The sequence below is a fragment of the Gopherus evgoodei genome, chromosome 8 (genome assembly GCF_007399415.2).
Source record: "Gopherus evgoodei ecotype Sinaloan lineage chromosome 8, rGopEvg1_v1.p, whole genome shotgun sequence".
Taxonomy (NCBI): domain Eukaryota; kingdom Metazoa; phylum Chordata; order Testudines; family Testudinidae; genus Gopherus; species Gopherus evgoodei.
In genome coordinates, this window is record NC_044329.1 from 58,686,887 (window position 1) to 58,702,848 (window position 15,962).

The 15,962-nt window shown below is 45.2% G+C and overlaps 1 protein-coding gene across 1 annotated transcript in view; it reads left to right on the forward strand.

The window, feature by feature from the left end:
- Window positions 1-14,777, forward strand: part of C8H1orf21 (chromosome 8 C1orf21 homolog) — a 233,337-nt gene extending 218,560 nt beyond the window's left edge. Inside the window, exon 6 of the mRNA XM_030572240.1 lies at window positions 14,014-14,777. Within this exon, the coding sequence (XP_030428100.1) occupies window positions 14,014-14,052 (39 nt within the window). The 3' untranslated portion in view covers window positions 14,053-14,777. The remainder of the gene's footprint in view (window positions 1-14,013) is intronic.
- The last annotated feature ends 1,185 nt before the right edge of the window (window positions 14,778-15,962 follow it).

Below are 15,962 nucleotides of genomic sequence, written 5' to 3' on the forward strand. Positions count from 1 at the left end.
CAGGCAGAGGAGGTCTCGGAGATAGAGGATCCAATTGTAACCATCCTCTCTTCTGATGCTCCCACCAGGGTCGCCCTGCCCTTTATACGGACCATCCAGGCCAACGCCAACACCATCTGGCAGTCCCCGGCCTCCATCCCTCCGACAGCGAAAGGCGTCGAGAGGAAGTACATGGCCCCTTCTAGGGGATACGAATATCTCCATGTACACCCGACTCCGGGTTCACTGGTGGTGCAATCAGTGAACGATAGGGAGCGTCATGGCCAGGAGGCTCCAGCCCCCAAATCCAGAGAAGCCAGGCGGATGGACCTCCTTGGCCGTAAGGTGTATTCGGCTGGGGCGCTGCAGCTCAGGGTCTCCAACCAGCAGGCCCTGCTGAGCAGATATGCCTTTAATTCCTGGGTGGCAGTGGACAAATTTAAGGAGCTGCTGCCACAGGATGCTCGCCAAGAGTTTGCGGCCATCTTGGACGAAGGCAAGAAGGTCGCACGCACGGCCTTGCAAGCCTCCTTGGACGCTGCGGACTCGGCTGCCCGTACCCTCGCGTCAGGAGTTACGATGCGTCGCATCTCCTGGCTGCAGGTTTCCGGCCTTCCGCCGGAGCTCCAGCATACTATACAGGACCTTCCTTTCGAAGGCCAGGGCTTGTTCTCTGACAAGACAGACCCCAGACTCAAGAGTCTGAAAGACAACCGGGTCATTATGCAGTCCCTCGGGATGCACACCCCCGTGACGCAGCGTAGACCCTTTAGGTCGCAGCAACAACATCAACGCAGGCCGTTTTCCCAGTTCCGCCAGCGGCAGGACCTTTACAGGCGCCGCGGCAGGAACGGAAGGCGCAGGCACTCGGGGAACCAAGGGGGGCAGAACCAAGGCTCCTCAAAACCCCCGCCTTGGCCTAAGCCTTCATTTTGAAGGTGCGCCCGAGGGCGCAGTAACAGTTTCCCCTATGGATCCTTCCCCCCCGTTTTCCAACCGCCTTTCGTTTTTCCTCCCGGCGTGGTCCCAAATAACATCGGACCGCTGGGTCTTAAACATGGTGCAGACGGGATACCGCCTGCAGTTTGTTTCATTTCCTCCTTCCCGCCCTCCTTCCTCGTCCCTCTTCAGGGACCCCTCTCACGAGCAATTCCTTCGGCAGGAGGTGCAGACGCTCCTCAGCAAAGGAGCTATAGAGGCGGTTCCAGAAAGCGAGAAAGGCAAGGGGTTTTATTCCCGCTACTTTCTGATCCCCAAGGCCAAGGGGGGCCTCAGGCCTATCCTCGACCTGCGAGAGCTCAACAAATACCTCGTGAAGTTGAAGTTCCGCATGGTATCCCTGGGGACCATTATTCCATCCCTGGATCCGGGAGACTGGTACGCCGCCCTCGACATGCAGGACGCGTATTTTCACATTGCCATTTGGCCACGCCACAGACGTTTCCTCCACTTCGTTGTGGGGGCTCTTCATTATCAATTTGCAGTCCTCCCATTTGGCCTGTCCACGGCCCCGAGGGTGTTTAAAAAATGCATGGCAGTTGTCGTGGCGCATCTTCGGCGCAACCGTGTCCACGTGTTCCCTTATCTGGACGACTGGTTGATTCGGGGCACGTCGGAACAACAAGTCAACAGCCATGTCCGCGTGATCACCGGCATGTTTGCAAGTCTGGGCCTCTTGATAAACACAGACAAGTCCACCCTGAGGCCCACTCAGAAGGTGGAATTTATCGGGGCCGTCCTGGACGCCACTGTGGGCAGGGCCTCGCTGCCTCTGCAACGGTTCCAGACCATGGTGGCGATCGTTCAACGTTTGCGGTCAGCCCCATTGACGTCAGTGAGGACATGTCTAACCCTGTTAGGCCACATGGCGGCTTGCACCTTTGTGACCGACTACGCTCGGCTCCGCATGAGGCCTCTCCAGCTGTGGCTTATCAGTCATTACAGGCCGGCAAGGCAACCGTTAGACATGTTAGTCACAATCCCCCAGAAGGTCTTAGATTCTCTCGGCTGGTGGCTAGACCAGTCCGTATTATGTGCGGGTCTTCCCTTCCACCCCTCTCAGCCCTCGGTATCCCTGACAACGGATGCCTCAGATCTAGGCTGGGGGGCCCACCTAGGGACCCTGCGGACACAGGGCCTGTGGTCTCAGGAGGAGGTGGGGCTACACATCAACATGCGGGAGTTGAGAGCGGTCCGCCTTGCTTGTCAAGCGTTCTGTCATCAGCTTCAGGGTCGTTGTGTCGCCGTGTTCACGGACAACACGACGACCATGTACTATATCAACAAGCAGGGCGGCACCAGGTCCTCCTCCCTGTGCCTCGAGGCGATACGACTCTGGGACTTTTGCGTAGCCCACTCCATTCACCTCAGGGCTTCTTTCCTCCCTGGAGTACGGAACACTCTGGCGGATCGATTGAGCAGATCCTTCCTGTCACACGAGTGGTCCCTTCGCCCGGACGTTGCTCTCTCCATTTTCCGGAGGTGGGGTTATCCCCGGGTGGATCTCTTCGCGTCCAAGAGGAACAGGAAGTGCCAAGCGTTCTGCTCCTTTCAGGGCAGGGAGCCGGGGTCGATAGCGGATGCCTTCCTCATCCAGTGGTCGACCCACCTGTACTATGCGTTTCCCCCGTTCCCTCTGGTCCACAAGGTCCTCCTGAAGGTGCGCAGAGACAGGGCTCTCGTGATCATGGTGGCCCCGGCATGGCCCAGGCAGCACTGGTACACCATGCTGCTGGACTTGGCCGTAGCCGACCCAGTTCCCCTGCCCCTTCATCCGGACCTGATCACCCAGGACCACGGGACCCTCTGTCACCCAGACCTGCAGTCGCTGCACCTAGCGGCGTGGCTCCTGCGTGGCTGACTGGTTCCGAGCTGCGCTGCTCCACGCCTGTGAGGGAGGTGCTCTTGAGCAGCAGGAAACCGTCCACAAGAGCCACATATTCGGCGAAATGGAAACGCTTCTCCTGTTGGTGCGTAGAGAGAAATCTCCGCCCTATGGAAGTTTCGGTAACCGAAATCTTAGACTATGTTTGGTCCCTCAAAGGGCAAGGTCTGGCCTTATCGTCGTTGCGAGTCCACCTAGCAGCTATCTCCACCTTTCACCCGGGTGCGGACGGTCGCTCCGTTTTTTCTCACCCGACGGTGTCGAGATTCCTTAAAGGGCTGGAACGTTTATTCCCTAACGTCCGTCCCCCTGCTCCGACCTGGGATCTTAACCTGGTGTTGTCCCGGCTCATGGGGCCCCCCTTTGAGCCGTTAGCTACTTGCTCCCTGCTCTACCTCTCTTGGAAGACTGCCTTTCTAGTAGCTATCACCTCAGCTAGACGGGTGTCGGAACTCCGAGCTCTTGTGGTAGACCCCCCATATACGGTCTTCCACAAAGACAAGGTGCAGCTGAGACCACACCCTGCTTTTCTGCCCAAGGTGGTCTCAGCCTTCCACGTCAACCAAGAGATTTTCCTTCCGTTTTTTTTCCCAAAACCTCACTCCTCAGGCAGGGAGCAGCAGCTCCACTCGCTGGATGTCCGTAGGGCCCTCGCGTTCTACATAGAGAGGACCAAACCCTTCCGAAAATCCCCCCAGCTTTTCGTGGCGGTAGCAGATCGTATGAAAGGGCTTCCTATCTCCTCCCAGAGGGTATCCTCTTGGGTTACGTCCTGTATCAGGACCTGTTATGACTTGGCCCATGTCCCTACGGGCCGTGTGACTGCGCATTCTACCAGGGCGCAGGCGTCGTCGCTGGCTTTCCTCGCCCGTGTGCCCATCCAGGAAATCTGTCGGGCAGCGACCTGGTCATCGGTCCACACCTTTGCTTCCCACTACGCCCTGGTCCAGCAGTCGAGGGAGGATGCGGCCTTCGGAACTGCAGTGCTCCGTGCCGCGACTTCTCACTCCGACCCCACCGCCTAGGTATGGCTTGGGAGTCACCTAACTGGAATGGATGTGAGCAATCACTCGAAGAAGAAAAGACGGTTACTCATCTTTGTAACTGTTGTTCTTCGAGATGTGTTGCTCACATCCATTCCACACCCGCCCTCCTTCCCCACTGTCGGAGTAGCCGGCAAGAAGGAACTGAGGAGCGGGCGGGCCGGCAGGGATATATATTGGGCGCCATGGCGGCGCCACTCCAGGGGGCGACCTGCCGGCCCACTGGAGTTGCTAGGGTAAAAAAGTTTCCGACGAACGTGCACGCGCGGCGCGCACACCTAACTGGAATGGATGTGAGCAACACATCTCGAAGAACAACAGTTACAAAGGTGAGTAACCGTCTTTTCTGGGGATTCCATGACAATGGTTTCCCCTGCTGTTAGCATAGAAATCTAGAGAAAGCAATAGTGCCATGGGACTTGCTTAGCCCTGTGGTATGCTGGTTGGACCACTGTAGAGCAGGTACACAAGATAGTGGCTTCAGTTCCTGCTTGATGCAAATATTAGATATATAAAGTATCTAGTGAGGAAGAACAGTAAGAGAAATAGGGAGTCTGAGGGTGTCTCCCTCCCTGCAGCAAAGCAAGGCCTGAGAGGAGGTTGGGTCAGAAATACTCCTCCTGGCTGCTAGTAGCTACAGTCCCAGTCTCATGAAATTTTCATACTGGCATGGAACTACTGTGAACATAGTCACAGGCTTTAAAATATGACACACGCATACAAGGAGTTCAAAAATAAAGGGAAGAAATGAGAGAGAATGAGAGGCAGATAGTTAACAATAGCTTAATCCAGTGACAGTACTTGTTAAAAGTGCTCACCAAAGCATGACTGAAATCACATAAAAACTTCCCAGTGGAGAGTGAAGAATTTATAAATAGCATCAGTTAAGCCTGAAGAAAGAGCCCCTGGAGTAAATTAGAGAGAATTGGGTCAGAGGGACAAGTAATTAGCTTGACCTCAGAAATCAAGGCACAAATATTATCTTCAGAAACTCTAGATAGGGAAAGCAACAAAACAGAAGAGAATAAAACGAAGAAGAGCAATTCTCAGAGTCATCATAGATAGATGGTTTCTGAAGCTATTAATTTTGCCACAGAATCAACCAGAGCAATTTGTAACATATGCCTGAAGAGGAGTGGAGGTGAGGGGGAGAGAGGGAATTTAAATAATCTCAACATTGTCACAGAAATGGGCATTGACTGCAACATTGTGTTATTGTTGAGGATGTTAAGTGGCCATTTTTTAAATGGCACCTACTGTAAAACCTCCAAGGAAAATAGAGATGTATTCTTGTAGGAAGTAGAGACTCCCTGTACAGATACACAATTTAGGTGCAGAATACAAAGATCCGCATCTTCAAGTGGTGCTCAGAATAATGAAGCAGGTACCTCAGCTCATGCTGTTCTGAGATGAATCAGAGATGTAATAATGCACGTGATGGAGCAATGCAGGGAGCAAAATTATATCTGAATTAACAAAGAATTGCTATGAAGCACAACATGATAATCAAGATCACTCAGAGCTGGTGATGAAGAAGAAAAGAATTTTCATGTCCTGCTTAAAAAAATATTCCAATCTGTGCTTCCCCCATAATCCAGCAAATAACTCAACAGGAAAGAGAAACCCAAAATTTACTTGGGCCCTGTTCCTACGAAGGTTTTATGGCACATGTTTACCTTTACTGATTAATCCCGTTAGCTCCAAGAGGACTAGTCAGAGTACAAAGTTAACCATGTGATGCAAGTCTTTGCAGGCTCGGGGCTTTATTTTGCAATTTTTGGGGGGGATTATGGATGTGCATATGCTTCTAGTACAATGGGGCCCTGATCCTTATCTGGGGTTCATAGGTGCTACCACAGTGCAATTATTATGTGAAGATGATAATGATGATTTTAAAAAGGGATCTGAAGTGGGGAAGTGGAATATATGAAAATTGCCCTAATAAAAGTGTTTGGAAAAAGAATAATCCTGACAAATGGCCTCCAAGCATTACTATTTTAACCAGATTCTGAAAAATGATTGTTTTACCTTAGCATCACAAGTATGAAGCATGATATTAAAATGAGAAATGAAATTATCTTCATTATAGTCAATATTTTATTTATAAATTATTGTTTCTTTCTCAGTCTGTAGGCACATCTAATACACTCCTAGAGCAAAAACATCAATGCTATGAGATATAATTACATACCTAACAATTAATGTCTGATCTGTGCTGGGGATTTTTTTCATCAATTGTAGTTTCATCAATATAAAACCCTAGTGCAGACTAGGGCAAATCACTTCTTATACCAGTGTGAGATTTATGTCAGTGTAGCTACTCTCGTTCAGAAAACATAAGAGTGTAAACAATTTCTAGAGCTGACTTTTTCACTGAAGAACTAATGTTCTAGAGAGAAGCAGTAGAGAATTTTGAAGTTGCACAATATTTTTAAAGCTTTTGTTCCCTCATTTTGGTATATAACTGATTAAATGATGATGCATTTTCTGTTGCCACTTGACTTTGGCAAACCCTGACTCCAAAAGGAGTTAACATCCTGTTCTTGAATCTCTTAATATCTTCTGAGCACACACATTTATTTATGCATGTGAACCTTTTGTTCCCTTTCCTCTTAAATAAGTATTTTATAAGTGACTTTGTTGCTCTTGAGAAATGCCAGATTGACAGCCCTAGACATTGAAGACCTCTCTCCACAAAACACACTTACAAGCAGACTTCTGCGCAGTGCTACAACAATGTGCCTCACCCTGATCTAGAGGCATCACCTCTGGGATTCGAAAGAAGCTAGGTCTCTCTACGAATTCAATCTTTGTCTTTTCTGCTGAAAACTGCTCACAGCAGAACTGTTCACAATGGTGTTCCTTTATGTTTATACCTGTGCATTGGGAATTGGATTTAAGACCATCAACTTCCATTGGCATAGGCCACCAAACTGTCATCCTGTGATAATGACTCAGTAGATCTCATTAGTAAAACTGTGGGCATGAGACGCAATCAGCAACACAAAGCAGACTCTTGTACAGTGTGAAGCATGCAATTAGAAATAAGTAATTTGCTAACTGAAACATATGCAAATACAGGAGTTTTAGACTAAAACTCATTAGTAAAGTGTATTGTTCTTAATGCATCCTTTGGTTTACCTTACAGAAAAAGAAATAAAAAATTAACTCAGTGTACAGTTATTTTGTGCCTCCTCTTAGCAATTTCTTTCCACCCCTTCTGTGAACACTGTAAACAAAAACAGATTGATGAAAAGAGTTCCCACCGTAAGAACCACTTTAATGTTTCCCAGCTTTGGGATCTATTCTGAAAGAGGCCACTGTGTAGCGTCAGCCCTTTTAGCAATAGCAGAAGAAAGGACTGTTTGGTGCAATTCATTTTACCCCATCAGGCCAGCAGTCCTCTTCCTCCTTCTCCTTTATTTGCTTTGGTTTCTAGCTAAAGGATTTTGGTGCCAAACTTTGGAGTGATAGTGGAAGCAGTGTCTCCTAGATACCTTTTTTTTTTTTTTCTGTGTAGAACTCTGTCAGCTGCACAAAATGCCATTTAACTGGGAAGGCTTCAGTATTCCTGCCATGAGAGTTTATTTATCCGTCTGTCATCTAGAAAAACAATGATTTTTTTGTCTATAAAGGATATCATAAAACATACAGAACACTTGCAGTTTCTAGATGCAACAAAAATGGGGGAAGGGGAACCCACCTACTAACTTTTTATTATCCCCAGTGTGTGAGCTGTTGAAGAGAGCTGCATACCATCTTTTTTCCCCCCTTACACTAACAGACTTGTATTAAAGTATTTTTTTGGTACAGGTAATCCTACAAAAATAAGAACTGAGAGGCCAAAAAAGTGGTGTGTGCTGGAAATTACCTGGACTGTTTTTTCCCTTCTTTTATATTTTTACTTGATCTTGATAACTGATTAGTTATATTGATAACTTGATTAGTGGGAGCAGCAAAGAATCCTGTGGCACCTTATAGACTAACAGACGTTTTGGAACATGAGCTTTCGTGGGTGAATACCCACTTCTTCAGATGCATGTGGTGGAAATATCCAGGGGCAGGTACATATATGCTAGCAAGCAAGCTAGAGATAACGAGGTCATTTCAATCAGGGAGGATGAGGCCCTGTTCTAGCAGTTGAGGTGTGAAAACCAAGAGAGGAGAAACTGGTTCTGTAGCTGGCAAGCCATTCACAATCTTTGTTCAATCATGAGCTGATGGTGTCAAATTTGCAGATGAACTGAAGCTCAGCAGTTTCTCTTTGAAGTCTGGTCCTGAAGTTTTTTTGCTGCAGGATGGCCACCTTAAGGTCTGCTATAGTGTGGCCAGGGAGGTTGAAGTGCTCTCCTACAGGTTTTTGTATATTGCCATTCCTAATGTCTGATTTGTGTCCATTTATCCTTTTCCGTAGAGACTGTCCAGTTTGGCCGATGTACATAGCAGAGGGGCATTGCTGGCATATGATGGCGTATATTACATTGGTGGATGTGCAGGTGAATGAACCAGTGATGGTGTGACTGATCTGGTTAGGTCCTGTGATGGTGTCGCTGGTGTAGATATGTGGGCAGAGTTGGCATCGAGGTTTGTTGCATGGATTGATTACTGAGTTAGAGTTATTATGGTGCGGTGTGCAGTTACTGGTGAGAATATGTTTCAGGTTGGCAGGTTGTCTGTGGGCAAGGACTGGCCTGCCACCCAAGGCCTGTGAAAGTGTGGGATCGTTGTCCAGGATGGGTTGTAGATCCTTGATGATGCGTTGGAGGGGTTTTAGCTGGGGGCTGTATGTGATGGCCAGTGTGGGAGCATTTTAAAACTTGTGCTTATTATATTGAACTGGCTATCATATTTGTAAGAATGTTACTCCTTTTGACCCAAGCAGTTAGCCAATGTTCAGGGTTTTGTGGGTTGTTCCCTTTAGAAAGACAGTTTGATGCCATCTGTTTATTTACAAATAATGTACACAAAGTTCTGTTTCCCTGAGTACAGTAGGAACCGAGATATTGTGTCAAACTATTCCAAGTCTTTTTCTAGCCAACACTCTGACCAGAAAAAACTGTCTCTCAGTCTATTTCTACACAGCGAATGAAGGTGTGATTGTAGAGTGGGAGGCAGTGCAGGCTAGTTACCTGAGTACGAGCTTGCTGGAGACCCTGGGTATATAGTCAGGCAGCAAGCCCACCTGTGCTATAATCACACCGTCCTTTGCTGTGTACAAATATCCTTAGTTTTCTCCCAGGGTCACACTGCAGGTGCTTCTCTGGCTGCTCTTGGCTTTCTGTTATCATCTCTGGCTGCTTCTGTGATCTTTCTGTCAGCTTCTCTCACAATCTCACACACTTTCATCAAACAGTACCTAACTCTCTGCATTTGCATTCAGACACTAGTGAAATCCCACTGTTTGTATAGCTCAACTCCTGACCAGCCTCGCATGTGGCCTGGCACTTTGCCTGGTGGCTCTTAATGTTTCATCTATCTTACTCCAAAGGCAGCATAACTGCTTCTTGCATTTGTCCTGAATGAAGTGTGGCTGTCACACACACCAGCCTCAAGGAGGAGTCACCTCCCCCCCCGTATGTCTGTAGTTTTTCATTTTAAATGTAACAAGTAACTATCTGATTGTGAACTTGATCTTTCCAAAGCACTGAGCACAGTGGGTACTTTCTTGGCCCATTAGGACTGTTTACACACTCACAAATGTACTTAAGCACATGCTAAATTTTATCATGAGTAATACCATTGACTTAAATGGGACCACTCACTTGCTTAAAGTTAAGCATGTGCGTAAGTGTTTTGCTTGCAGGGCTGAGCCCTGTGTGGTTTGTACAAGCAGCGAGTCACATATGAATTGCCTTAGGCCATGTCTACCCTTGGAGCAGTCACTATAATGATATAGCTATACCGGTATACTATATCAGCAAAGCACTGCTCATGTGGATATATCTTATGTTGGCAAAACCATGCTTTTGCTGGTTTGGCTTATTCCAGACCCCTCAAGTAAAACAGGCTACCAATAAAAATGCAACATCTACACTGTGGGTAGGCAACCTGTGGCACACATGCCGAATGCGGCACGCGAGCTGATTTTCAGTGATAATCACACTGCTTGGGTCCTGGCCACCAGGCTGGGGGTGTTGCAGGCACAGAGGGTGCCCGAGGCAAGCAACAGTGGTTCGTGCCCGGCGTGCTTGGCGCCAATGAACACACACCAGGGTGGAGAAGCAAGCAAAGTTTATTTGAGATCTCAAAGCGGTGCTGGGAGACTTAGCATGCCTCACATCCAGCACCCTTACACAAGCGGCTTTTCCCTTTTTATAAGTTTTTTTTCTCTTTCTTCTTTCTTCCTCCCCCCTCCTCCTCCTCCTTCCTCCCCCTGTAGCAGTTACGTAAGCGCAGGTGCATTAAGTAATCTTGGCTGCGGCAGCTCGTTAGTAAGTTTTCCTTCTGCAAGTTATCTTGTCCTTCTGCTAAAGGTTCACAGGCCTCATTATTTCTGTTTTAGACCAGTTAGAACTGTTGCAACTGATAACAGCTGTTACACCTGGCCTTTTAGGTCGATTAAAGTTCAGACATGGAGGGACTCTTGTCTGCTGAGGCCTAAAACCAGGAAGGCTCCATACCTTTGTGGCCTTCCACCCTCCCGAGTTACTTAGGGTTATGCTTAGTGACACCAACAGGGGGGCTCTGCATTTTAATTTAATTTTAAATGAAGCTTCTTAAACATTTTAAAAACCTTATTTACTGTACATACAACAATAGTTTAGTTATATATTATAGACCTAAAAAGAGACCTTCTAAAAACATTAAAATGTATTACTGGCACACAAAATCTTAAATTAGAGTGAATAAGTGAAGACTCGGCACACCATGTCTGAAAGGTTGCCGACCCCTGATCTACACTGATGCCATCCCAGCCTCATCAGTCAAGGATTGCAACTCTTCACACCCCAACCAACAATATTCTGTAACAGAGACCTGGCCTTAGTCTTAGGCTGTTTCTTCATTAGGGAAAAAAGGTGTGGTGTTAACTCAAGTTTGTGGACTTGAGGTAAAATATTGGTACAGATCAGGCAGTTTTCAGTCTAATATTGGATTAAAAACCTAGTCTTTGACTGTTCCTTCTAACTTGTGTGAAAACTACGAACTGGTTTGTCTTTAGTGGACACCTTTATTACAAAGTATTCAGTTTCATCCTACCATAAAGATATGGGGAGGGGGCGGGAGCCTATTACAAACTTAAGTAAGTAAAACTGCTGTTTGTCTTCAAGCTAGACTGCTCCCTCTTCTTCTTGAGAGCTGGTGGATCTGTTCAATGCCATTCCTCCTCACTGCTCCATTTGAAGTTAAAGTGAGAAATGAATCCATATTGCAACTTGAAGCTTTTTAATGCGTAAGCACTGATGTGAGGATGTGGTGCAGTGCTGAGATGGCTGTTTGTATTAATTCAAATAAGGCCCTGTTTTCACTTCGTAATTCAATTAGTATGTTCAGCTGAAGTCTCTCCTCCTGCTAGTTGCTTTAAGGATTGTGTGTAAAAGATCTACATGTCATGCTTCAGGAAAATGTGGGCAGTATCCCTGGTATTTCACCTAGCGCTTTCACTCTTTCTCTTTCAAGTGCTGTTGCTGCCTACGCAAGCTAATTGGAACCAGAGAGCTGACAGAATGCTTAAAAAGTAGATCAGGCATCTGAGCCGACTGCCACACCCGACAATAATTACTTTAAAATGGTCATCACAAGGCAAGCAAACATGGAACTGCCCCATCTTTTAGGCACAGAAGTGAGCAATCCTTTATGCAGTGAAGCAGATAAATAAACAAAATGGCTGATGACAATACCCCAACTTCAATTTAAATTCAAGGCTGGGGCAAGGAGGGTGTATGTCCATAAGGCTGCTAAGATTTATTCTATGTATGTTTTCAAAAACATTTTCCTTCCATCTTTCTGCTTCACTTTCAAAAATACAGTGGAAAAAAAGAAAAATGGAAGGAGGAAGAGGGGAGATGCTAGTTAACATTAAACAGCCTCTACAGTAATAATGATGCTCGGGGCAGAGCATTTCCCATGGAATAAATGACCAGCTAGTGTTTCCACTTATCACCAGGAAGTATCTTGGGCCTCAGTTATTGTTCTTTAAGGGTGAATTTCACAGCTATACAGTATGTTGGCCCATGTTGATAAGTACTTCATCAGTGCTTAATCAAATAGTTTTGTTAAGAGTTTAGGAATTGTGTCGGTCTCTGAAATAAAGGAAACCAAGTGGTTTTGGCCTTTCTGTAAAATGTTGCCCTGTCTGTCCCCTCCCCATTCTCCCCCCAAAAATCACATGTATTAAAACCAAGTGATTTTTTTAGCTTTTCTGATGACCACAAAGGTGGGACTAAATATATGGTTGTTGAGTGCTAATCTTTTTTTAATCTACTAACAAAACCCACAAATTTCCATCTTCAGCCATTGACGACAAAGCACTGCTGGCCCTAGGGTTTAGACTGGGAGGGCTGATGCAAGGAACCACCACCAAACCAAAGTGGACATGGTTATCCTATGGCAGCTCAATGGGTTTGAGCAACAAACCCAGAGCCACTTTATAGCTTCTATTCCTAGCCAAGGTACAGTGCCTGTGTCATGTGCATCAAATAACTTTTAAGCAGCTGCAGAAAATGAAACAAGATGGCTTTGAACACACACACACACACACACACACCGGAATTATTGCCCAGATATGCCTTTATTCTTTGCAATTTTTAAACAATTTTCTCTTAAAAATCTCTTCCTGAGCATAAAGACCTGGCAAGACTGGTCCAATTTCAGTTGTGGGGTATGGGCACAACTCTATTCAAGCTTGTGGCTTTTCACCCATTTGCAGGAGGACTGAATTGTCCCTCTGTGCTTTCAGAATACTATCAGGCTTGTATTCCGGCCGGGGCCCTCTCTACCCCAGACTTCTCCAGAGGCATGAGCTTCCTCTGTTTTTCCTCCTGTTCCTTGCCCCTAGTAACTAGTTCTTTGACATGCTTCAACCAATAATTTTTACCTGTGTGTTTGTGCATGTGTTTGCTGAGTAGCCTGCACATAGGAACAGCAGGAAATGTAGTGCAGATAGGCTTTTAATACTTGGACTAGGTTTCAAGGATTAATCTTGTCTGTGGGCATTTGGGGTTTGCGTTTGTAGCATGGAGGACCAAGGTCCTAGCACGAGCTTTGGTATTCACTGTGCCTTGAACAGGAGGCCTTGTCCCTTCCTATCCAGCCCCTTTGGAGAGGCTAGTGGAGCTGAGGGTACTGGCATTGCATAGATCTTGCACTCGGGAATACGTTGTGTCTAACGCCTTCATAGTGGCACCAGATTGAGTGAGGTTCTTTGCATCCTCGATGCATACATGCAGGGCCTGGCACCATCTGGCCCTTGATGTAGAGTAGTTTTATGGCATTAGAAATGTTTTATAGCATGTATAAATCTTTTGGCATTTATATGGGCAAAATAGAATGGCAGTCTCTGCTATGCAGTGCAGTTTGGAAAGTGTGTTGTTCAGCAGGCCTTTAGTTACATTGAAGAGTTTAATAATAATACTAAGTGGAATCTCCTCAAGTATTGGTGATGTAGAAAAGCTTGATGAGCAGGAGAACTGTACTACTGGAAGTTTCATATTTGAGATGAGACATAAAACATAACTCACCTGGTCAGTAAGGATTCCCTGAAACTTTTTCACAAGCTTTAGGGTATTAGCCTTGTTGTCCTGGTTTAATTTCAATATGGATGTATTTTGCTTATATAAGAATCCCTTGTTGCTTTTAATGGAGAAAGTATTCCTTTTATTTTTCTATTCCCAAAATGGCTGTCTTATTTTCCTAATACTATTATAATGGCTGCTGCCTTGCACTCCATAGGTTGCTGCATTCTAGTGGTGGATCTACATTTCTGCGTCTATTTAGATGTATCTACATGTAAAGTATCTTTGTAAATCAATGTATAGAATCCACTGGGATATGTGGATGAAAGATGTGTGTACTATCCTGTAAACCTGTCATCCTACCCAATGTTTCCAATTACTTATTTGCTTTTCATTCTCTCTTGAATTGTTCATTTGTGTGTGTTTCTTTTTAAAGGGTCGTGATTATTGTTCAGAAGAGGAGGATATCACATAGTGCCAATTCTGCCAATCAAAACAGGAATACTACTGTGTAAATAGATTACAACCCGGTCAAAATCTTTTGGAAGTCTTCTAGAGTGAGCAGCACTACATAGCAAAAGAAGATAATTTCCACATTGTATGCTCCATTCAGTTACAGCGTTTCTTAAAAAAAAAAAAACAGACAAGGAATATTGCTAAGAACTCATATGGAACTGTGTGTGTTGCTACTAGTTAAAACTTGTTGCAACTTTTCACTTTTCTGTGTCCAGGTATGCAGGAAATCTTTAAATTTAATCTGAAAGACACTGTTGATTTTACTAAGGTTGCTGGCCTATTTTCTATCGGATGAGGTAGTGTTATACAAAACTTCCATAACTGAACAGTCAAGCTTCTAAGAAATCCTCGAGCTGTTTGTCAGTCCACAGATGGGCTGGAGTGCTTAGTATTACTGGTGATTTCAGCCTTTGGAGATGGGATGTGTTTGCCATAACAGGCCTTTTTTCTCTACTGGCAAGACGTTGAGAAATTATTGTCCATTAAAAGCATGTTATCACACACATACTGGAAGTGATGCAGGAACAGGAATTTGTATTTTAAAGGGAAAAAGTTTCACTTACTAGGTATCTTAATCAAGGACTAAGCTTACCGTATTGGCTTTTCTGAATGCGAATGGAAGTGTGATCACAATCATTTGAATCCCTTTTTTCTAAGAAAATAAACATTTACTGTTTTTATGTATTCTTGTCTTTTACCATTCATACAGTTGCACCCCTTTATGAGTCTGGGGGACTTGGGAAGGCAAAGGCAGCCCTCTACAGCTACAACTCCAAGATGCTAACACTTTAAAGCACCTATGCCAATTTGGAATGTCTGTTGTGTGTTCTGTAGAGTTTTATTTATTCCGTATTATGCAAAGGAGGATATTATCTTCTTTCGGGCAGATGTAATATTTTTAACAAATATTGTCATGAGTAAAAATAATCCTAAAGGGGCGGGGAAGAGAGAGACTTTTTGTATTTATTCTTTTAAAGTAGTTAGGTAACTGTGCCTGTCTTTATCTTTATATGACAGTGTATAACCCCAAAAGATGACCACACCAAGAAGAGATTCTGTTTTTGTCAATGTGATACCAGGACACAGAGGTTTCTGTATTAAGTTTGTTTCAGTGCTGTTTTGTTGGATTGTATATGTGGAACATACTGGGGATTTTGAGATGCATTCAAGACAAGATTTTCCAATGACTCCTGATTTTAGGTGCTTCCATTTTTTTGGTGCTCAGTTTGAGGCATCTTAAAGGGCCATTATTTTCAACTAGTCCCATTTGGAAATCTTGTCTAAAGTTATGAATCCTGAGTATTGGGAGTTGTGGAGGGCCAATGATTAAAGAGGTCTCCAGCAACAGAATGCAGTGATGTTATGGGTAGAATTAACAATAAGTATGAAAAGGCTTTGTACTGTTTTGAAATTGTCATAGTGGAGCAATTGATGCTATACTGTTGCTTGAATGGTGTACAACATGACCCTCAAACCTTTCCCTACTCTCTCTCTCTCTCTCTGTCTCTCTCTCTCCCTCCCCCCCACTTCCTCATTTTTCCTGCCAGACTTTTTCCTTTTTCTGACCAGAGGACAGAGATAAAAAGCAATGAGTTAGAATCACATATTCCACGACATGTGCACTCTTGAATAGTCAAGATAGTATATAAATACTTGTTACATTTCATCTTCACGCAGGACTGGTTCTATAGCAAGAGTAATATGTCAGGAGGCTTTAGCAAGACTGCTATATCAAAGAGTCCTAAATCCTGCCATCTGATGTGGGCATCTCAACCTGCCATCAACAGTACTGAAAGTTAAGTGCTCAATACATCACAGATTAGGGCACAAAGTTACCAATAAGCAGCTAATATTTTTCAGGGTAAGATT